Source organism: Bubalus kerabau, chromosome 11 (assembly GCF_029407905.1).
Source record: "Bubalus kerabau isolate K-KA32 ecotype Philippines breed swamp buffalo chromosome 11, PCC_UOA_SB_1v2, whole genome shotgun sequence".
Taxonomy (NCBI): domain Eukaryota; kingdom Metazoa; phylum Chordata; class Mammalia; order Artiodactyla; family Bovidae; genus Bubalus; species Bubalus kerabau.
Window position 1 is genome coordinate 46600183 of NC_073634.1, and position 24292 is coordinate 46624474.

General features: G+C 36.2%; 1 protein-coding gene across 2 annotated transcripts in view; it reads left to right on the forward strand.

Moving 5' to 3' along the window:
• The window catches only part of PEX13 (peroxisomal biogenesis factor 13), a 47337-nt gene that overhangs the window by 22468 nt on the left and 577 nt on the right, over positions 1-24292 (forward strand). Inside the window, exons 2-4 of one of the 2 annotated variants that reach the window (XM_055540212.1) lie at positions 816-1510; positions 5435-5560; positions 7942-10533. In XM_055540212.1, coding sequence (XP_055396187.1) covers positions 816-1510; positions 5435-5560; positions 7942-8240 — 1120 coding nt within the window. In that variant the 3' untranslated portion in view covers positions 8241-10533. Of the gene's footprint in view, positions 1-815; positions 1511-5434; positions 5561-7941; positions 10534-24292 lie in introns of those variants that run through there. The other variant, XM_055540213.1, reaches the window with a different exon arrangement.

The window sequence follows — 24292 nt, forward strand, 5'->3', positions numbered from 1 at the left end:
AAGTAAAAGAGGAGAGTAAAAAAGCTGGGTTAAAGCTCAACATTCAGAAAACTGAGATCATGGCATCTGGTCCCATCACTTCATGGAAAATAGATGGAGAAACAGTGGAAAGAGTGACTGACTATTTTTCTGGGCTCCAAAATCACTGCAGATAGTGATTGCAGCCATGAAATTAAAAGACGCTTACTCCTTGGAAGGGAAGTTATGACCAACCTAGATAGCATATTCAAAAGCAGAGACATTACTTTGCCAACAAAGGTCCATCTAGTCAAGGCTATGGTTTTTCCAGTGGTCATGTATGGATGTGAGAGTTGGAGTATAAAGAAAGGTGAGCGCAGAAGAATTGATGCTTTTGAACTGTGGTGTTGGAGAAGACTCTTGAGAGTCCCTTAGACTGCGAGGAGATCCAACCAGTCTATCCTAAAGGAGATTAGTCCTGCATGTTCACTGGAAGGACTGATGTTGAAGCTGAAACTCCAGTACTTTGGCTACCTGATGTGAACAGCTGACTCATTGGAAAAGACACTGGGAAAGATAAAGGGCAGGAGGGGAAGGGGACGACAGAGGATGAGATGGTTGGATGGCATCACCGACTCAATGGACATGGGTTTGGGTGGACTCCGGGAGTTGGGGATGGACAGGGAGGCCTGGCGTGCTGTGGTTCATGGGGTTGCAAAGGGTCGGACGTGACTGAGTGACTGAACTGAACTGAACTCAATAGAATCATAATACTGTTTATATAGCAAGTTTAGTAGTTACTTTGAATGAATTTATTGTGTGCTTAAGTTACAATTTTGAATCTTTTTTGGTTTTAGATCTGCTGATTTGGGTCCTACTTTATTGACAAGACCTGGACAACCAACACTTACCAGAGTGCCACCACCCATTCTTCCAAGGCCATCACAGCAGACAGGAAGCAGCAATTTGAACACTTTCAGACCTGCTTACAGTTCATTTTCTTCTGGATATGGTGCCTATGGAAATTCATTTTATGGAAGCTATAGCCCTTATAGTTATGGATATAACGGGCTGGGCTATAACCGCCTTCGTATAGATGATCTTCCACCTAGTAGATTCGTTCAGCAAGCTGAAGAAAGCAGCAGAGGTGCATTTCAGTCCATTGAAAGTATTGTGCATGCATTTGCCTCTGTCAGCATGATGATGGATGCTACTTTTTCAGCTGTCTATAACAGTTTCAGAGCTGTATTGGATGTAGCAAACCACTTTTCCCGATTAAAAATACACTTCACAAAGGTTTTTTCAGCTTTTGCATTAGTTAGGACTATAAGGTATCTTTATAGACGGTTACAGTGGATGATAGGTTTAAGAAGAGGCTTGGAGAATGAGGACCTATGGGCAGAAAGTGAAGGAACTGTGGCTTGCCTTGGTGCTGAGGACAGAGCAGCTAACTCAGCAAAATCTTGGCCAATATTCTTATTCTTTGCTGTTATCCTTGGTGGTCCTTACCTCATCTGGAAACTGCTATCTACTCACAGTGATGAAGTAACAGGTAAGAATAATAGAATGGGTTTAACAACCATGTAACAAGGATTTCCCTGGTGGTCCAGCAGTTAAGACTTCATCTTCCAACGTAGAGGGTGTGGGTTCAATCCCTGGTCAGAGAGTTATGATCCCACATACCTCACAGCCAGAAAACCAAAACATCCAAACAGAAGTAATGCTAAATTCAATAAAGACTTGTAAAAAATGGTATACATCAAAACAAAAAATACTATATATATGTATAAGTCTTAAATTTCAATAATAGATTAGTTAGCTTTTTTATATTCATTTGTATTTAATCTTTTGATTGAGTAATTTTTTTTTTTCAGTTAAGAACTTCAAAACTGGAAGAGGAACATACAGCAAAAACAGACTTGTTGATTTATTCTTTGTTAGTTCAGTTTAACAGCACACATTACTTAACTACTGTTCACAAAGTACTAAACTTGATGCTGTAGAAGATACAGAGATAACATAGGGAATTAAACCCCTTATCCTTTTTAAAACATACTGAGAGAGAAGTGAGACACATATATAGGTAATTGTAGTGAGGCATAAAGAGTGTAAGGAGTATGACAGTTGGTGAGAAATATAAGATTTATGGAACCTTTTTTATATGCAAGACACTGTGCTAAGTATTTTGAGTATTTTACTCAATTTAATTCTTAAAACAATCCTAAGAGAAATTATCCTCATTTTATAAGTGATAGAACTGAAGTTCAAAGAAGTTACTTGCTCAGGGTCACATCTTTAATAAGCCAGAACCAAAATCAAAATGAGGCATCTTTGACTGTTAAGCCCCTACTCTGTCAACTGATACAGAATATTATCTCAATTTAGAATTGAAGCTGACTTTTTTTGACTATTTGTATCTAGAAAGAAGTAGCATCTGAGTTAGATTTTGGAAAGACAGATACTGTTCCATCAGTTATGTAGGAAAAAAACAAGACTGTGAAGCAGATGGAAAAGCTTGAACAAAAGTATATAAGCAGGAACTATAAGAATTGTTCATCAACTGTCCTATAATACTGGATAGAAGGATACTGGGAAGTAAGGCTGAGAAATTATATTGGAACCTAGAAATGGACGATCGTAATTTCCACGGAGAGGAGTCAAAAGATGAAGCCTCCTGTAAGAGAGTAGGAGAGGATACGATCCAAGACAGGTGAAAAGGAGAGGTGATTTTTTAATCTGAGGCCAGAGAGGGAGCATGTGTCCATTAGTAAAGTTTTATTAGAACACAGCCACATTCATTCATGTGCATTTTATTATGGCTGCTTATGTACTGAAAGACCAGAGTTGAGTAGTTTATAACAGAGACCCTATCTTTGTTGGCACTCTTGTTGCCTTGCACTTGTTCTACACACTGCATATCTCAGTATTATAACTTGACAATGTATTGAGTGCGACATGTATTGTTAAACTGCAGTACATATTTTTTATTATGAGTACAGACATACCTCATGAGAAAAGAACAGTGAAGTATACCTTGAATGTCACACTTTGAAGGTACAGTATTGTCTGGATTATTCTAGTATTAGGTGGCAAAGCATTGCATTTGTTATGCAGTGACAACATAGCTATGTTAAAGTGATACAATATACATCACCATTCCCAGACTAAGCACTCATCATAGTATTCCCAACTGACAGGAAGTCAACAGTCAGAAAAATCAGAAAATTCAAAATGGGATATCTCATCAGAGCAGAATTCCCTCACCTGTAAACAGGGTGGGGGAGAAGGAGCAAACAAAGAAAAAATAAGCCTTCAAAGTAAGTTTATGAGAGCCTTCTTTGTCAGATTAGCAAGGAAATCTGTTTACCATTGGTTATTGCAACAACCAAGGAAATATGTTCAGAGAAAGTAAATTTGTTTGAGACTATTAACATTTCAGGGAGAACAGTTTCTGGAAGAGTATTTGAAACAACAGCAATAGTCATTTTAAAACTAGGCAAATGGATTTACTTGGCTTGAATGGATTTACCTGGCTCATGAGGACCCAATAGATACTGATACTGTTCGGTAGTTTATTGGAAGAGTCCTGTTGAATACGAAGTGATTGAAGGTGTTGCCTCTGTGAATAGACTGCAGGGAACAACTACAGATGAGTATTTTCAAAGCAGTTGGAAAACACACTAATCCAACCCAACTTGAAGTTACATCTATAGAGATGTGTTGTAACTAATGGTAAAAATTTGTGTGTAACAGAAGACTGGGCAGGACAAAATTTACAGAATTTTGAAAATATAGTTTTTAAAGCCTATAGTTATTTATAGTATTCTTCATCAGTAGGTACACTGCGTAAAATATTTGAATTTATCATATCTTACTGAACTAGTAATGTCAAAGATGAACTTCAGTCACTCTTGTGGACATAACTGTTATCAGTTCTGTGAATTTTTATTAGAAGACACTGAAGATACTGACTTGCCCTACCATACAGCAGTGAGATGACTGAGCAGTCAGTGGTTAAATTTTATTACTGTTTTGGGAGGATCAAGGCCAAGATTGAAATTTTTCTGAAAAACAAGAATCACCATGAGCCACTATTAGAAAACACTAAGTGGCTTTGGAAATCAGTCTTTGCTGCAGACTTGGTAATCTTCTTAATGAGTTCAACCTAAAACTGTAAGGCAAAATAGCATTGGAGTAAAGTCACTTTGACAACAACTAATATTGTTTGAATCACAAGTAATGTCACGTTGCTTTTATACCTTATAGATTGTCAAAAGTTAATGAAACAAGATTTCCATTCCACATAAATTTGCAGCAGTTATACTTTTCTGTGTCATTCTGCAATTCAGAGGTGTTTTTGGACCTCCATACAAGAGAAGGCAATGGCACCCTACTCCAGTACTCTTGCCTGGAAAATCCCATGGATGGAGGAGTCTGGTAGGCTGCAGTCCATGGGGTCGCTAAGAGTCGGACACGACTGAGCGACTTCACTTTCACTTTTCACTTTCATGTATTGGAGAAGGAAATGGCAACCCACTCCAGTGTTCTTGCCTGGAGAATCCCAGGGACAGGGAAGCCTGGTGGGCTGCTGTCTCTGGGGTTGCACAGAGTAAGACACGACTGAAGCGACTTAGCAGCAGCAGCATGCAAGTGTGTAGGAAATGTCCATATATCAGAACCCATTTAACTGCCATTGAAGACCTTCCATTTAATCTTCATTTGAAAGTGATTAGTTTCTAATGAAAGGACATGTTAAAAGGTTAATATCAGAATTTAACTATTCCATGTGATTCACCTTCTTAGGAGAATATGCTTATTAAAATCCCATATTCAGTGGATTGGTATTAGAATTTGGCAATACATATCTTTGTGAAAAAACATTTTCAAAATGAAATACCTTAAATCTCATTACAAATTAGTGTCAACAGATGTATATTTGCAATTGATAATAGATGATAGAAAATATTATCTTTGAACCCCAAATTAAATGAAATATTATCCTACCCCAAAAAGATTCCACTCTTTACAATAGACCTATATTACAAAAAAAGAACTCAACTATTTTGAATTTTTTATAAAATTTATGGAAAAAATTTTATGTCATTATATAAGAAACTACACAACACGTTCAATTTTGCCTCATGGCCTACAAAGCTTAAAATATTCCCTATCAAAATTATTTTACTCTATAAAAAAGAATTGCCTACCCCTGGCTTAAAATAAGGAAACTAGAATTTGGAACTTAAAAGGAAAAAGTTTATAAAAGATATTGAACATATTGTTGATCTTACATAGTGTTAATTGTGGAAATTACTTTGTGGGACAGCTTTTCTCTTAGCAAATAAGTTTATATAGTTTGCAAACCACAGCCACTGGAGTATCTTTTTTTTTAACTTCCATTCATGGGGTCACAAAGAGTCGGACATGACTGAGCGACTGAACTGAACCTAATCTTAATTCTTAATTTGTTTTATAGACAATACCAACTGGGCAAGTGGTGAGGATGACCATGTAGTTGCTAGAGCAGAATATGATTTTGTTGCTGTATCTGAAGAAGAAATTTCTTTCCGTGCTGGTGATATGCTGAACTTAGCTCTCAAAGGTAAGAAAACATGAATAAATGGGAATTATCTGTGCACTTTTAGAATTTGTAAATGTATTGAAAACTGCATTAAAGCATCATGGGGGACAAAAAGGATCTTGGTCACTGTTAGTTAACTCAGAGGTAGTTACTAGAATTTCTTTTTGTCAGTGTAAACCTTTGAAATCTGGGGGAATGGGAGAGAAATGTCCCAGCAAAGTTGTTCCTGTATTTCACTGAGATAAGGAAAGATTTTGTTTATATGATATCTTCTAAACTTAAAACATTTGAATTCCAAGTTAATTACCAACCCAAAAACATGAGGTAAGCACTAAATGTAATGAACCTAATAAACCAAAGTAATTGCCTGGCATCATCTAAAACATCCCTGTTGGTCTTTTGTTGCTGATACTAGTGTTGTTTTTTTACTTGAATCATGTTTGCCTTAGCGACTTCAACATGAATATTTAGGAATTACTGTCATAAAGTATTAAAGAACCTCAGCAAGAAATTTATAGACATTGAGGTTAATTTTCAGACCAGGTTGCTAATAATTTTTAATGGCTCTAAACAAAATGGCCTTTTCCTTCACTTTTCCCCAGTAACTATGATCAGAAGTTTTGTAGATTTACCAAAAAAAAAAAAAAAAATGATTTTTTTGTATGTGTGTGTTTGTACGGATTCAGTTTTGCTATGAAAAGTTACATTTTGTTCGTAAAGATGCTAGTAACAATAATAAGAATGGTCATTTATAGACTGCTTAGTATTTACTAGGGGGAATTCCCTGGCAGTCCAGTGGTTAGAACTCAGTGCTCTAAACTGCCTAGAGCCCGGGTCCAACCCCTGGTTGAGAAACTAAGATTCTGCTAACTGCAGAGTGGTCAAAAAAAGAAAAAAATAAATGTACTAGACACTGTACATATTTCATTTAAACTTTATAATAATGCTGGGAAGTAAGTACTGTAATTATTCTGTTCCTGGCTTACACATGAGAAAACTGAAGCTCAGAATGAGTGAGTTGTCCAGTGTTACCTAAAATGTAATGGAGATGGACTGTGAACCTAGATTTATCTGACTTCAGAACCTGTATTTTAATCACTTTGGCTGTTTTCCATGTGATCTATTAATGGAAACTGCCATTTTATTGGTGTCAGTCACTCTTTACATAAGGAAGAAATATCTTCGGTGTTCAAATCATTAGTTTAATTCGGTAACTAGTTGAAAATCTTGGATCAAATTCGCTAAATCTCTGCCTCATCTCTTCACACACAAAACCCAGGCTTCCAAGAAAAAATTTTAAATAATAAAATGTAAATTTAAGAAAAATTCTGGCTATTAAGTATTATATTCATGTTTTTCTTCTAGTCAAAATAGTGATTTACTTAGATTTCAAAAGAATTCTTTCTTTTTAAGATTTATTGTTAGAGGAAAATACAGATAATTAGTTTTAATAAATTAAATTAAAAGTAAAGATCAAATGTGGATTCTTCCAATATAATATTCCAGAAAATTTTTATATCTCAGATTATTCTTCAACTAATAGTGCCTTTTAACACTTTGGCTTTGCTTCTTTACTTTATTCATTGCTAACATAGATATGTTAGGGCATTTAGAACAAAATCAGTCACAGACATGGTTAATTTAACTTTTTTTCTGTTTTATTATACAGAAACATGAAAATGTCATATTATGCCAGATTTACAGTTTTGAACTAAAACTTAAACAGCTTTTTAAAGACGTAAATAAAAATAGCACAACATTGTAAAGCAACTATACTTCAATAAATTTTCTTTTTAAATAGGTGAGAGTATTTATATAATCTTTTCTACTTTAAGCTTAGAGTATTAACTTTTTGTTATGTGGCTGTAAGTAACTGAGGTCTTCAATTTTTGCCCACCTTGGATTAAAATTAACATTCATTGTCCTTCAGGATTGTGAATTGCAATCACATAGAATGGATTTTTTTTAATTTCAGCCAAAAATATATAAAGAAAGCTGGCTTATATAAATGAATGTATCTATTTTCTATACTCACTCTAACTTATCAAGAAGTAGTGAGATACTCATTCCTTAAATTTCAATTCAAAATATGAAAGACATTGATGTTAATTTTCAGCTGTTGAGAGAACTGAATTTTTTTTCTTTATGAATGCACCAACTGACATAAACTTTATGTTCTTCAAGGCTGAAAAAATTTTTCATAAATGGAAAATTTAAAATGTTATAAGAAGGGATCCTAGAATTGAGCATAGTCATCTTGATTTTAAATATTCATATGCACTATTTATTTATGAGTATACTATATTATGTAAGTATAACACAGATTTTAACATTTTACTATCAATATTCTGTTGGACCCTCAAAGTATGTTATAATTACAAGGCTGTCTTTTCTTCCATCAGAGCAACAACCCAGAGTACGTGGTTGGCTTCTGGCCAGTCTTGATGGTCAAACAACAGGACTTATACCTGCTAATTATGTCAAAATTCTTGGTAAAAGAAGAGGTAGAAAAACAGTGGAATCCAGTAAAATTTCCAAGCAGCAACAGTCTTTTACCAACACAACACTAATTAAAGGAGCCACAGCTGCTGATTCTTTGGATGACCAGGAAGCTGCCTTTGAATCTGTTTTTGTTGAAACTAATAAGGTTCCGGTTGCATCTGATTCCACTGGGAAAAATGGAGATAAACAAGATCTTTGATAACTTTCATTGTTTGCCTGAAGTTGAACTATAGAGTACTTTTTAAAAATTTCTTCTTTTTTTTTTTTTTTTTTAAAAATTTCTTCTTACAAAGAAATTAATCTACAATCCAATGAAAACATTTGTTAATGACTATTTAAGATGTTTTGCTGCTAGAAATTATTAAAGTTGTACACTAGTATGTTGGTCTAGTGACCTGGTTATGTTTTACGAGTTATTGGACCATGAGGATATTTGTTTAGCCTAGATTATAAGATTATGGAGACTATCATTTTCATCTTATTTGAAACCCTGTGTTTCTCTTGAAAGAGATTGATGAACTGTAGAATACACAGTTTGCTATAGTAGGGATCACTAATACATTTTAAAATTCTAGTTTAATTGACTTGGAATCCTCAGGAATTGAGTGACAGCATGAGAACAGGCTAATTTTTCTACAACTTTAAATAAACTGAATAATAAAAATTTTCTGATGTGTATTACATCCAGTATTGGGTTTGCTTTAGGCAGTAGTAAAATGTTTTCACCCAACAACAATTAATGCTATTATGTTTTATTGTATTTTTGAAAATTTTATCTTAGAAAGCTTGCTAAAAGCATTGTGAAGGAAATGGTTCCAGGGTGATAGTTAGCCCGAATAGTTTTCCTTGCTAGTGAAAAGGCTATAATTTATCTTTCTTACAGATTGCTTCCTTTTCTTCAGAGGGTCATATGACTTTTTATATGTATGACTAGTTTTCATCCTGGGTGAATTAGAATTCTTAATCTGAAAGATTTACTTTGTTTTTCTCCAGCCTAGACTCAAGTTCTTTAAGTTTGCAACTCAATTCTAGCAGTAATGGTTTTAAATCTTTTCACAGATTCTCTGCTTCTACCTATTAAAATTATTTTTTAAATTCCATATTCGGGCTGTTCTTTAAACATTGAGAGTGTGTTACATTGGGTACATATTTCTTTTAGGTTCAGTTTTTACTACTGAGACTATAAATAAAATGCTGAATTGCCATTTAGAATATGATAATATTATTTGACTTGTTTAGGAATGATTTTAGGTACAGTTAAATTTCAGTACACTGAATATTTCCCCACAAAATTGGAAAATTCATATACTTGCTATTATCGTATTACAAAAATAATATCAGTTATACAGAGTATGAAAATACATTACAGATATTGTTGAAAACTTGAAATTATCTGATAAAGACTTGATCTTTTTCTTATAGAGTTTATGTTCAACAACTAAGTAATTCTGGAATAGTTCAAACTAAAACATTAGGAACCAAGTATATGTATAATCAACATAGAATTTTACTAAATACTTCTTGGGAACCTCTCTTTTGTGACAATATAGTAAGTAATGTATCATTTAAAATACAATGTTGACCCCATGCAGAAAAAAGTAATAAAATAGTAAAATTGTTATCTAGATGTATTTTTCTAACACCTAGTTCTTCAAACCTTCAAGTTGAGGAGATTAAGTTACTTATATACTATTTTCCATTTGTATTCTACAGTTAGAGGTTCTGCTTTGCTTTGTTAGAAAGTCATTTATGGAAATTTTGTTCTTGAAACAAAGTTTTTATAAGACAAATTATTAAATTTGATGTTGAGACATCTAAATTGAATGCAAGTAGAGGTGAAATTTTGAGTTGGTGCTATTTAGATTAGAAAAGGGGTCTTTATGATTGCCATTAAAGATGTATAGGGACAAGAGTATAGCACAAAATAAATGAAAAAAACAATTTGACTTTTCTTATGGTTTTGTTTTTTTTTTTTTTTTTTGGTTAAGAATGCTAAATTGCAACATACATTTTATGTACATTATTTGTGTCTAAAAATTCCTTTTATAATAAGAATCTAGAAAAGGAATTTAGGAATAAGCAGAGAAATTTTGTAACCTTTCTTATCATGACAGTTTTAGGTTTCAATATTGTTATTTTTAGAAACTTATTTAAGGACTGCTGCTTTGTAGAAATTACAAACTGAAACAAAAACATTTTCAATTAAATACAATAATCACAAGTTACAACAATAAAACAGGTTTCATTTAAATTTTTTTCTGATTGTAGTTTATCAGTATAGAAAGGAAAAAGGTAAGCTTTATAAATTTTCATGTTTTAACATTTTATTTAGGTATTTGATTTAGTCTATCAGTGTGTCATATATTTACTTGAATACTGATGTCCTTTATCTTGTGCTAAGAACAAATGTTAAATGCAGTTAACATTTTATTTTTAATAGATTGTGAAGTTATTTTATTGGACAAATAAAAATATATTAAACTTGATTGACATTTTCTGAAGACAAACTGTTAACTCTTTACAGGATTGCAATTAATGTAAAAGTCTGTTTTTCTTCATATCATTGTGTATATTAGCTACTGCAGATCCATGTGTCTTTTCTATTGTGATTAAAGAAAATATTGAATTTACACTTATATAAAACTTACCTTTAAGATGAGTTAACTCATTATCGACCGGGGAATTTTTGAAGAAACTAACGCCTATGGCCAGCAGTTTTTATTTCGGCCACCCAAAAGTTAATTCTGTTATTTCACTAGCACTCTTTGGGTTATTACACTCAGTAGTTATACCTGACATACCTGTAAAGTCTCCAGCCCAGTGAGTTTCATTTTCACTTTCCGTATCAGAATCCATCACTCAGGTTTTTCGTCTTTTTTTTTCTTTTTTTTCTTTTTTCTGTCAGAATCAGAACTGTATTCTGAAGAACTATCATCTTCTGAGACACTAGTATATATGTCCCTTACACAATCAGAGAAAGTATCTACATAAAATTCACTGAAAAATGCTTCTTCCACAAAATTTCATGATGCATCATTTTTGAAAATTTTATGAAATAAACTTGCATTTAAAATATACACAAGGTTGGAACAAAAACCCAACAGAGCAAAATGGGAATGATAATGACAATCATAAGTTGTATAATGAGCCGTTGATCAATTTTAAGCTCTAACAACTTTGCACAGCGATGCTGATTATATCACTTTGATACATCTCCAGTCAATAATGTATTAAAATAAGACCTCATAAAATAAATTTCTATTAAAAAAAAAAAAAAGACCTCAGATCTAGGTTTTGGGAGACCTAGATTCTAGTCTGGACAATACTTACTGTGAGATTTACTCACTGTAAGATTATTTTTCAGTTTCCTCATTGATAACATTGGTGATAGCTGGTATATCTACCTCACATAAGAGTGCTTTTTTTAAAAAATATAAATCAAAAGAGATTATGGCAGCTATATATTTTGTGATTTTTTCCATGTTTATTTAAACTTTTCACATCCTGTTAAAATGGCACAAGGTATTTATATCAATCTCACATTTCACATTCACACATAATTAAAAGTTGAAATTAGTTCACTAGTACTTATAACTTTGCCCGAAATGTAATTTTAAATTATTTTGCTGAATACCTGAACAGCCCAGAAAAATGCAGTGGAATATTTATTCAACACAAAGAAATTTTGTTTTTTAAGCATTGCCTTAAAGTTGTTTTTATGTAGGTTATCTCATTTGGGAGATGGAACTGTTTCTTTTAAATTAAGACAGCTAAGTCATGAATCCTCTGGAGTACTTACTATATTATGCCCTATGAGTAGTTTTTCACATTTAAAGAGGTAATGTTTTAAGTATTCAAACCTAACAGTGTTTCTCTCCTCATATAAATTGTCTTGTTTTCTAAGAATTTCACATGCTCAGAATTGACTCAGTTATTGATTACACTCTAATAATGACACCAGTATCATTGGTCTAGAAAATCTGTAGTTTTGTTCTGCTTCATTTTACCCTAATACTTTTTTTCATCTGCTGCCTGCAATTCCATACTCTCCACTCTCTTCTGTATTTAATGTTTATCCTTCCAAGCCATCTTCTAAATCTTTCACATATTTCTTTAAAAAACTGTATGATAACATTTATTTTGTATAACTTTTCAATTTTATATAAGTGATATTATGGTATAAAACTGATTTTACTTCTAACTTCCATAAAATATTTGGATTTTAGGAACTATTCGTCTTACTGTATATAACATGGTTTCTGATGCATATTATTCTGTTATATTCACATACTGTAGCTTATCTTTTCCTCTAGTCATAGATACTCAGGTTATTTCCAGCTGTTCACACTTATACAAACTTGTACGTTTCTTCTTATGACTCTGCCCTTTAGTTTCTTTGGTATATATGTCCTAGAGTAGATGGCTGGTGTTTTGAGTATATGCATATTTAATTTCAGTTAGTAATGCTGGATTGTTCTCATGAATGGTTGTACAGTTTGCACTTACACCAGCAAGACACGAGAATATCGTTTCCTCTACATCTTCAGCAGCATTTGATATTTTCTGATTTTTTATAATCTGCTATATATGAAATTGTATGTTGTCTTAATCTGCATTATCTGATTACTAATAAGCCCACACATACACTTTTTTTTTTTTAATGACTGCACCGGGTCTTCATTGCTGCATGCATACTTTCTCTGGTTGTGGCAGTTGGGGGCTACTCTCCAGTTGTGATGCACCAGCTTCTCATTGTGCTGGTTTCTCATGTTGTGAAGCATGGGCTGTAGGCACGCAAGCTTCAGTAGTTGTGGCATGTGGACTCGGTAGTTGCGGCTCACAGGCTCCAGAGCACAGGCTCAGTAGTTGTGGCACATGGGCCCAGCTGTCCCATGGCATCTGGGATCTTCTTGGACCAGGGATCAAACACATGTCTCCTGGGTTGACAAGTGGATTCTTGACCACCAAGCCACAAGGGAAGCCCTGAGTATATACTTTTTAGTCATTCTGGTTTCCATTCTATGGATTGCCTATACTTATAGACAATGGATGGCCTGTACTTATGTCCATTTTTCTATTGATTTTTCTCTTTCTTGTTGATTATAGTGTAAGAAATTCTGTATTCTATGTAATGTTTCCTTGTTAGGTGCACATGTTACAAATAACTTGGGCTTGTCATTTATTAATAATTCTTGTCTTTGGTGTCATTGATGGAATAGAAATTTTGCTTCCAGTTACATTTTTTAGGTCTTTATCAGTGTTATAGTTTTATATTTACATTTAATTTAGCTGGAGTTTAGTTTTGGATATAATCAGTCAGTTCAGTCACTCAGTTGTTTCCAACTTTTTGTGAGCCCATGGAATGCAGCATGCCAGGGTTGTCCATCACCAACTCCAATAGCTTGCTCAAACTCATGTCCATCAAATTGGTAATGCCAACCAACCATCGCATCCTCTGTCATCCCCATCTCCTCTTGCCTTCAGTCTTTCCCAGCATCAGGTCTTTTTCAATGAGTTGGCTCCTTGCATCAGGTGGCTAAAGTACTGGAGCTTCAGCTTCAGCATCAGTCCTTCCAATGAATATTCAGGACTGATTTCCTTTAGGATGGAGTGGTTGGATCTCCTTGCAGTCCAAGGGACTCTCAAGAGTCTTCTCCAACACCACAGTTCAAAAGCATCAATTCTTTGGCACTCAGCTTTCTTTATGGTCCGACTCTCACATGCATACTTGACTACAGGAAAAATCACAGCTTTTACTAGGCAGACCATTGTTGGCAAAGTAATGTCTCTGCTTTTTAATATGATGTCTAGATTGGTGATAGCTTTTCTTCCAAGGAACAAGTGTCTTTTAATTTCATGGCTGCAATCACCATCTGCAATGATTTTGGAGCCGAAAAATTAAACTGTCACTATTTCCATTGTTTTCCCATCTATTTGCATGAAGTGATGGGACCGGATGCCATGATCTTAGTTTTCTGAATGTTGAGTTTTAAGCCAGCTTTTCCGCTTTCCTCTTTCACTTTCATCAAGTGGGTCCTTAGTTCTTTGCTTTCTGCCATAAGGGTGGTATCATCTGCATATCTGAGGTTATTGATATTTCTCCTGGCAATCTTGATTCCAACTTGTGCTTCATCCAGCCCAGCATTTTGCATGATGTACTCTGCATATAAATTAAATAAGCAGGGTGACAATATAGAGCCTTGATGTACTCCTTTCCCAACTTTGAACCAGTCGGTTGTTCCATGTCCGGTTCTAACTGTTGCTTCTTGACCTGCATATAGATTTCTCAGGAGGCAAGTAAGGTGGTGTGGTATTCCCATCTCTTTAAGAATTTTCCACAGTTTGTTGTGATCCACACAGTCAAAGGCTTTGGCATAGTCAATAAAGCAGAAGTAGATGTTTTTCTGGAATTGTCACTTCTTTATTGATCCAGTGGATGTTGGCAATTTGATCTCTGCTTCCTCTGCCTTTTCTAAATCCAGCTTGAACATCTGGGAGTTCACAGTTCATGTACTGTTGAAGCCTGGCTTGGAGAATTTTGAGCATTACTTTGCTAGTGTGTGAGATGAGTGCAGTTGTGTCATAGTTTGAGCATTCTTTGGCATTGCCCTTCTTTGGGACTGAAATGAAAACTGACCTTTTCCAGTCCTGTGGCCACTGCTGAGTTTTCCAAATTTGCTGGCATATTGAGTGACATGCTTTCACAGCATCATGTTTTAGGATTTGAAATAGCTCAACTGGAGTTCCATCACCTCCACTAGCTTTTTTCATAGTGATGCTTCCTAAGGCCCATTTGACTTCGAATTCCAGGATGTCTGGCTATAGGTGAATGATCACACCATCGTGGTTATCTGGGTTATGAAGATCTTTTTTGTATAGTTCTTCTGTGTATTCTTGCCCACCTCTTCTTAATATCTTCTGCTTCTGTTAGGTCCATACCATTTCTGTCCTTTATTGTGTTCATCTTTGCATGAAGTTTTCCCTTGGTGTCTCTGATTTTCTTGAAGAGATCTCTAGTCCTTCCCTTTCTATTGTTTTCCTCTATTTCTTTGTATTGATCGCTGAGGTGCCCACTTTCACCATTACTATTCAACATAGTTTTGAGGAAGACTTTTCTTATCTGTCCTTGCTATTCTTTGGAACTCTGCATTCAGATGCTTATACCTTTCCTTTTCTCCTTTGCCTTTCACTTCTCTTCTTTTCTCAGCTATTTGTAAGGCCTCCTCTGACAACCATTTTTGCCTTTTTGCATTTCTTTTTCTTGGGGATGGTCTTGATCACTGCCTCCTGTACAATGTCACAAACCTCCATCCATAGTTCTTCAGGCACTCTATCATTTCTAATCCCTTGAATCTATTTGTCACTTCCATTGTATAATCGTAAGGGATTTGATTTAGGTCATATCTGAATGGTCTAGTGGTTTTCCCTACTTTCTTCAATTTAAGTCTGAATTTGGCAATAAGGAGTTCATTCTCTGAGCCGCAGTCAGCTCCTGGTCTTGTTTTTGCTGACTTGTATAGAGCTTCTCCATCTCGGCTGCAAAGAATATAATCAAAGAATGTAATATACTTCAAGAGCAGACGTCAGCCTGGCTCATGGACTCCAGGATCCAAAACTTAGATATAGTATGAGATATGAATTCAACTTATTCTCCAGCTAATCATTAAAATGGTTATTAATAAAACCACTTCTCTCTCTCTCTAGAGGAAAATTATCTTGGATTTACTTTCTTAGCACTATTTCCTTGAAATTGTGGGTTAAGAAACACAAGGAATGCCAGCTGTTCATCCAGCAGCATATATTTAGTTGCAAAAAGCACAGGCTTTGACATTTCTCTGAGTAAGATAGAACTGGTAACCAAGCTTGCGAGGAACCCGCCCTCAGGGATTTTTACACCGTAGTGGTTCCTGTGGCATATGAGGCTTGCCTAAGGTGGAGGCCAGGTTTATTGTACTGTGCCCTTTCTGGCAAGCTAAGTGACCTTAGTACCAAATTATATCCTTTTGAGTCTTGTGAGTATGAATATCTGCTGGGCACGCAGAGTAGAATTGTAAGTTTTTTCTAACACCATCTGTTAAATCCATTTTTCACCCATTTCACTATATACCAATTTGTCATAAACATGAAACTTGGGGCTCTCCATTCTGTTATTGATGTCAGTTCCTTTCCCAGTATAACATTGTCTTAATATAACTTTGTAATATGTCTAAATAGCTGAATCTTTTTGTTCTACTTTGATAGAATTAACTTTTGTCGATTTTTTTTTTTACTATCCTTTTAGTCAAGTTCCCAAAAATAAGGTGCTGAAATTTTTATTGAATTTGCAGGTTACTTTAGAATTAACATTTTTATAAGGTCAAATCAGGGTATGTTGATCTTGTATTTGTAGCTTTGATGAATGCTTTTTAGTTCTAAAGTTAGTGAATCTCTTTGGTTGTCTGTGAAATACAAATAATGAATTTTATTTCTTCCTGAAAGGCCTTATACCTTTCTTTCATTTTGACTGTTTCAGCCAGGTTGCCAGTCTCTATTTGACAGAGCTGTGGTAGCAGGCATTTTTATCAAATTTCTACTTCAGATTCTAAACTTGCTCTGTTAAATGCTATGTTTGCTGTGAGTTTTATGCTAGATAGTCTTTTTCAAAAGAAGTTCCTGTTTATTGATATTTTATATATGCCTTTGTTCAGGTGTTTTTTTGTTTTGTTTCCACCTTTAGTTATAGTAATATAGAGAATAACATTGATTTCTGATATTGAACTGTTCTTGCATTCCTACTTGATGTTATTTTTTAATGAAATGATTTATGAAAAATACACATATAAATGAGTATGGTGGTTTAGTTGCTAAGTTGTGTCTGACTCTTGGGACTCCATGGCCCGGGAACCTACCAGGCTCCTCTGTCCATGGGATTCTCCAGGCTACTAGAGTGGGTTGCCATTTCCTTCTCCAGGGGATCTTCCCAACCCAGGAATCAAACCCTGTCTCCTGCATTGCAAGGAGATTCTTTACTGACTGAACTACAAGGGAAGCCCATGAATGAGTATAGAAGATGATTAAAAGTGGGGTATTATGCAGAAATGTAACTGTGTGTTCAGAAGGCAGAATTGCCACTATTTGATGAGGTGTCCTGGAAGAAGATAAGCTGAAAATGGGTTCTGGGTCATGGTCTGGCCTCATTTTCTCTGATATTTTACAAAAGCCTTTTCTGGAGAAAGTCATTCACCTAATACTGGGAAACCTAGGGTTATCCACATTTTATGTACTGGGTTGGTGGGAAAGATCGTTTGATTTTTCCATACAATAGTACAGAAAAACCCAAACCAACTTTCTGGCCAACCCAATATTTGAAAGATGTGCCAGCACCTAGAACTAGATACCTGCCTGTAACACAATCAGGAGGATTGGGCTGCTTAGGCTTTTCCACTTTTAACTTCTGGTGGCTATCCTTCAGCACTCAGGAGTAGGTCAAAGCAGAACATTTGTGTGTTCTTAAAAGATCCAGGGAGCAGAAGGAAAGAGCTAGACCATCAGCAAGCCAACTTAGGTCAGGCTCACCCAGGCATTGTCAGATTTTTTTTAAAATATGGTACCATATAAGAAAGCATTATGTTGAAGTCTCGAGTCATTCTGCACAAATCTGAACTGGCCACTCTCTTTGCCTGGTACAGTTATCCTGGATTTTGTTTTTATTTTCCTGAAGAGTCCTATGATCTTTCTATTTCTATACCCTACTCTTATGTCTCTTGGTTTACTCTCTTTGATGTAAAGCACATTTAGCAGCTTCCTGAGAAAGGCTCTATGGGAGATAAAGTATGGGTCCTTGAATGTCTGGAAATTGTCTTTAATTCTGCTCTCGGTTTAAATAATACTATGATATAAAATTCCAAGCTGGCTGTTGTTTTCCGTTAAAAATTTGAAGGGATTTCTCTGTTGTCTCCAGCTTCCATTGTGACCACTGAGAAGGCTTGAAGCTGTTTTGATTCTTGTTCCTTTATATGTGCCCTATTTTGTTTTTGTTTGTTTTCCCCTCTAGAAGCTTGTAGGATCCATCTGAGGATAGTAATGATTGTAAGTTACTTTGTTTTCAGGTTTCTATTTTGTTACGTAGTCTTTTCCCCCCTGTATTACTGTGTATGTATTTATGTTTTATCTCTATCACAATAAAGATGTTCTCTCAGGTTTCTGCTGAACTTTGGTTGTCGGCTTATGTTTAAGAATAAGAGGCTGAACAGCTGATTGAAGGCTTTGAGCAGACAGGCAGGGCTTGTTGTCGGTGAACTTTGTGATAAAGCCAATTCAGGGGGCATGACATAGGATTTGCTAATATTTACCTGATTTAAACATTCTATCCAGTCTCAGGCACAGTGACCCACCAAACTTACAGAATGGTCAGGGAAACAGACCAGAAAGCTCTTCAACTTTAGGCAAGTAGGCAGCTCCAATGAGAGAGTGGAAAGCTGCATGTGTATGGTTTCTCCTTCCAAACTCACCATTCAGCTAAATCATTCCTCAACTGAGAAGCTGCTGGTAAGAGAGAGGGAAGGAGAAAGAGACACCAGTGTTATTACAGAGAAATACTGCTATGTGAAAACAGAGAGTAGGGAATTGTGGTAAATTGAACAGTGTGTTAAAAGTGAATGTATATTTTAAATTTATATTTGCTTGGGGGAGGTCTCTGCTGTTTCTAAGAGAAATACATGTAAAAATCTCCAATTGTTGATATATTCTCATGGTTTTGTCAGTTATTTTATTTACTTTTGCTACCTTATAAGTTTTGTACTTAGCATGCTTTCTGTTTTTGTATTTGCTTTTTAATAGATCAGATTTTCTTCTGCAGGTTTGGAAGCTATACATTCTATTTTTATTCTCCTTGTGGTTATTTCTAACCCATATTTATGATTACCTTTCTCTACCAGTATTTAAAGTTATCAACATGGAGTCTTACAGTAACACAGAAGTATTGACACGCTGTCATTCTCCCTCCTTCCCCCATACACGTTACCTGTTGTCTCTCTGCTCCTCTTCACCCACGTTGATATCACTTAGAGTGTTTATCCCAGTTAATTTTTCATTTTGAATATTTGCTAATTGAACAAATAACTTTTCTGAGGTTGCTATGTATTTCCTGTATAGATTTTATCCATTCATTTATGTGTTTAATCATCAAATTAGTATAAGCACCTGGTTTTAAAAACACATAAGGAAATAAGAGCAGTGACTTGCCTCTCTCCAAAGTCCAGATCCCAGAATCAACTCCATACTATTGTTTTTACCTTCTTACTTGTAAGTAATGTGCTCACCTTGCTGTTTTGACTTACCAATGTTAGAGGTTATCTATTACCCTCTCCTTCCCACCCTCCATGGAGGATTTGACTGCCTTTACTACTATCCCACTCTTCCTCTCACCCCTCTTCCTAATATTATTTTAATTTTTAGTCAGTTCCGTTCAGTCACTCAGTCATGTCCCACTCTTTGCAACCCTGTGGAATGTAGCACGCTAGGCTTCCCTGTCCATCACCAGCTCCTGGAGCTTGCTCAAACTCATGTCCATCAAGTCGGTGATGCCATCCAACCATCGCATTCTCTCTCGTCCCCTTCTCCTCCCACCTTCAATCTTTCCCAGCATCAGGGTCTTTTCCAGTGAGTCAGTTCTTCGCATTAGGTGACCAAAGTATTGAAGCTTCAGCTTCAGTGTCAGTCCTTCCAGTGAATATTCAGGACTGGTTTCCTTTAGGATTAACTGGCTTGATCTCCTTTTGATCTCCTTGCGCTCTAATTTTTAGTCAAGTCACTAAAAATGTTTGCATTATTGTGACCGTGTAAATATTGTTTCTTTCTTCCCTGTTGTTCATTTCATACATTACTTTCTGGTTTTCCTGGTATTGCCATTGCCTTGCTTGTTTATTTGCCTCGTTTCTGTGTACCGTGCCTGGCTACAAGTTGTGGTGCCTAATGCTTTCGTGCTGGGCCTTTCAAGAGTTCTGCAGTGTAAACAGCTGTCAGAATCCCAGTCTCAGGTATAATTTCATCACCTCTGCTAAGTCAGTTACCTCACATTCATTGGCTTTTTTACTGCTTCTGAAAGTCTCATTGTTGTCTTCTCTTTTATGCTTTGACTTGGTTTAATACCTCTCATTCTTTTATTGTCGTTTTGGGGGAGATTTTGAAGGGAAAAGAGAATAAGGTGAATAGTTAATCTCTTGTATTTAACTAGAAAACAAACTAGTTTTCTCTAATCATGTTTTATATACCCTTGAGAGACTTATCCATAGTGCTGTCCACGCCACCTACCTCCCCCTGTTCTGTGTTGAACTCAATTCATTAAGAGGTTTTCCCACCACCACCACCGCCATCAAAGCAACTCTTGTTGAGGTCACTAGTGACATTACACTGCTTTCCAGTGACCAGTTCTGTGTCTTTGTTCTACCTGACTTACAGGGGCACAGTTGATTACTTCCTTGTGTTTGAAAATCTTTTTTCCCCCCCTTGGCTTCCTGGACACCATACTCTTCTGCTTTCCCTGCAATATCATTAATCTCTTCTTTTTCAATCTTCATTGCTGATGTCTCTTCATATCCCCTACCTCTAAATATTGAACGGCCTCAGGGTTTAGACTTTGGACCACTATTGTAAACTTACTCACTTCCCTGATGAGCTTAACCAATTAACCAGTCTAGTGATTTATGATGCCATATGTTTTGATTCTAGAGTTTGTATCTCTTCTTTTATCTGAATTCCAAAATCATGTATCTACCTGCCACTTCACTATCTCCACTTGGTATCTTCTAGGCATCTTAGGTTTAGCATCCTTAAAAATCCTGATTTTTCTTTCAAAACCTATTTCTCCTCCATTCTGTGTCAGTAAACGACAACTCCGTCTTTCTTTTTGTTTAGGCCAAAAATTTTGGAATTCTTTATTTCTCTTTTTTGTTCATACCCCGTATTTGTCAGGAAATCCCATTCATATTAACTTGAAAATAGATTTTGCATTCAGGTACTCCATGCTCCACTGCCTGCTGTCTGGTCTAAGCTGCATCATCACTTGCCTAGATTATTGTGATAGCCTTTTGGCTCTGCTCCTGCCTTTACCTCACCAGACCTATAGTCTGTTTTCAAGAGTGGAACAAAGTGATCCTTTTTTTAAACAAATCTTAATCATTACACTCCTCTGCTGAAAACCCTTCAATGGCTTCATATTTGACTCAGTAAAAACTCAAAAGTCCTTATATTAGTCTACACGGTGTTAGGCTGTCTGACCCTCTAGTCTTTGCCTTCTGCTTCCCTCGCAAGAGTCACATTGGCCACACTTGTAGTTATTTGAATATTTCAGGCATGCTTCCCATAGGAGCTTTGAACATTGTTTTTCTCATGTCTGGAGCACTTTTCTCCTGGATATCCTCAGGGCCCTCTGCACCTTTCTGGTCATTGCCCAAAAGTCGTCTTCTCAGGGAGCCTATCCATGTCACCTATTTTAACCTGCAACCCTTTCTGTCTCCCTCTGCATTCCCTTATCCTCCTTTTTTTTGTTTTCTTTTGCAGCACATATGTATCCTCCTGCATCCCCATACTTGAAAACAGTACCTGGCAAATGTAGGCTCTCAATTATATTGAAAGAGTGAGTGGATAAATTGTAGTAGTAATTGCCTGTTCCTAATTGGGGAGGCCTGGCGTGCTGCGATTCATGGGGTCGCAAAGAGTCGGACATGACTGAGTGACTGAACTGAACTGAATACTCTCATTAATGGCAAAAAGTTTCACTCTGAAAAGAGCATAACTGACTTATGAAATTAACAGTAATGTTAATAGTGAAAAACAAAATTAATTCAAGGTAAATTAATGGCTTAAATTCATAACAGCAGCCCCTAGATACTTATAGTTCATCAATGTTTTGTTCTTTATACTACTAATAGAATGCTCAAACTACCGCACAATTGCACTCATCTCACACGCTAGTAAAGTAATGCTCAAAATTCTCCAAGCCAGGCTTCAGCAATATGTGAACCATGAACTTCCTGATGTTCAAGCTGGTTTTAGAAAAGGCAGAGGAACCAGAGATCAAATTGCCAACATCCTCTGGATCATGGAAAAAGCAAGAGAGTTCCAGAAAAACATCTATTTCTGCTTTATTGACTATGCCAAAGCCTTTGACTGTGAGGAACACAATAAACTGTGGAAAATTCTGAAAGAGATGGGAATACCAGATCACCTGATCTGCCTCTTGAGAAATTTGTATGCAGGTCAGGAAGCAACAGTTAGGACTGGACATGGAACAATGAACTGGTTCCAAATAGGAAAAGGAGTACGTCAAGGCTGTATATTGTCACCCTGGTTATTTAACTTATATGCAGAGTACATCATGAGAAACGCTGGGCTGGAAGAAACACAGCTGGAATCAAGATTGCTGGGAGAAATATCAATAACCTCAGATATGCAGATGACACCACCCTTATGGCAGAAAGGGAAGGGGAACTAAAAAGCCTCTTGATGAGATTGAAAGAGGAGAGTGAAAAAGTTGGCTTAAAGCTCAACATTCAGAAAATGAAGATCAGTCCCATCACTTCATGGGAAATAGATGGGGAAACAGTGGAAACAGTGTCAGACTTTATTTTTTGGGGCTCCAAAATCACTGCAGATGGTGACTGCAGCCATGAAATTAAAAGACGCTTACTCCTTGGAAGGAAAGTTATGACCAACCTAGATAGCATATTCAAAAGCAGAGACATTACTTTGCCAACAAAGGTTAGTCTAGTCAAGGCTATGGTTTTTCCAGTGGTCACGTATGGATGTGAGAGTTGGACTGTGAAGAAGGCTGAGCGCCGAAGAATTGATGCTTTTGAACTGTGGTGTTGGAGAAGATTCTTGAGAGTCCCTTGGACTGCAAGGAGATCCAACCAGTCCATTCTGAAGATCAGCCCTGGGATTTCTTTGGAAGGAATGATGCTAAAGCTGAAACTCCAGTACTTTGACCACCTCATGCGAAGAGTTGACTCATTGGGAAAGACCCTGATGCTGGGAGGGATTGGGGGCAGGAGGAGAAGGGGACGACAGAGGATGAGATGGCTGAATGGCATCACTGACTCGATGACGTGAGTCTGAGTGAACTCCGGGAGTTGGTGATGGACAGGGAGGCCTGGCGTGCTGCGATTCATGGGGTCGCAAAGAATTGGACACGACTGAGAGACTGAACTGAACTGAATAGTAATAAAGATTTAAATACATAGAAACATCAAACTATATGCCCTTTATTATTTAAATTTTGTGTAGTTTAAATTTGGTTGATTTTTAAACACCAATAATACATTCATAACCTAGCATACTTAAGGAAATCTTAGTTTAAAGCCAGCTGTATTAAGCTTCAGTTGGAAACTAAACCACAGAGAAAAGACTCCAATTGTTTAGATAACATATACTTTTTAGATGGCATAATTAGAATTGATACTGTAATTGCCCCCAGCAATTTCATTTTATGTATTGTATTCAGCATACATTTGATTTTAGGATCTGTGGATCTTTGGATGCATCTTTAATCAATTCTGGAAATTTTATAACAATTATCTTCTGTCTGTAGAATTCATATTAAACACATGTTTAGTCCTCATCCTACCCTTCATATCTTTGTGTTTCATATTTTTCACTTCTGTCTTTGTGCTGCAATCTGGTTAATTTTTCATGTATGTAGTATTTGCATGTTCAAGTATGCTATGTTAAGGTCGACAAGAACTCCAGATCCTGCAATCCTTCGAAGTTAAAATGCTTGTTGTTTGTGCTGACTCTCATGCATAGCATCTGGCCTCTTCACATTTATGGTAACCTTTATTAATTCATTCCTTGTTAATCTGTAAATTCCGCAGGCCAAATCTGGTCAAGGCTTAATTGTAAAGAATTCACTTCTGCTGCTGCTGGTATAGAGGCATCATTATTTGGGGGCCATTTCAGCCCTTTCTTGAAGGTCTTGAGTGAGAGTAGTTCATTTCCCCTCACCCTTACTCTACTTCTGAGCCCAAAGCTCAGAATCCTCACAGCTAAGTTTCTCTGGGCAGGGGCGCTCATACCCCTCGCTTCTGCCTGGAGTTTCCCGCCCATTTTGATTGATTTTGCCTCTCCCCCCACTTCATATGAGATCAGTACTGCTTTCTTGTGTGTGTCCGAGCCAGAATCTGTCTTGTTGAAAGTCTCATGTGTAGGCCACCGTAGTGCCAAAAGTAGAAGCCCCCTACAATTTCCAGACTCTTGTAGACAGTTATTCCAAAT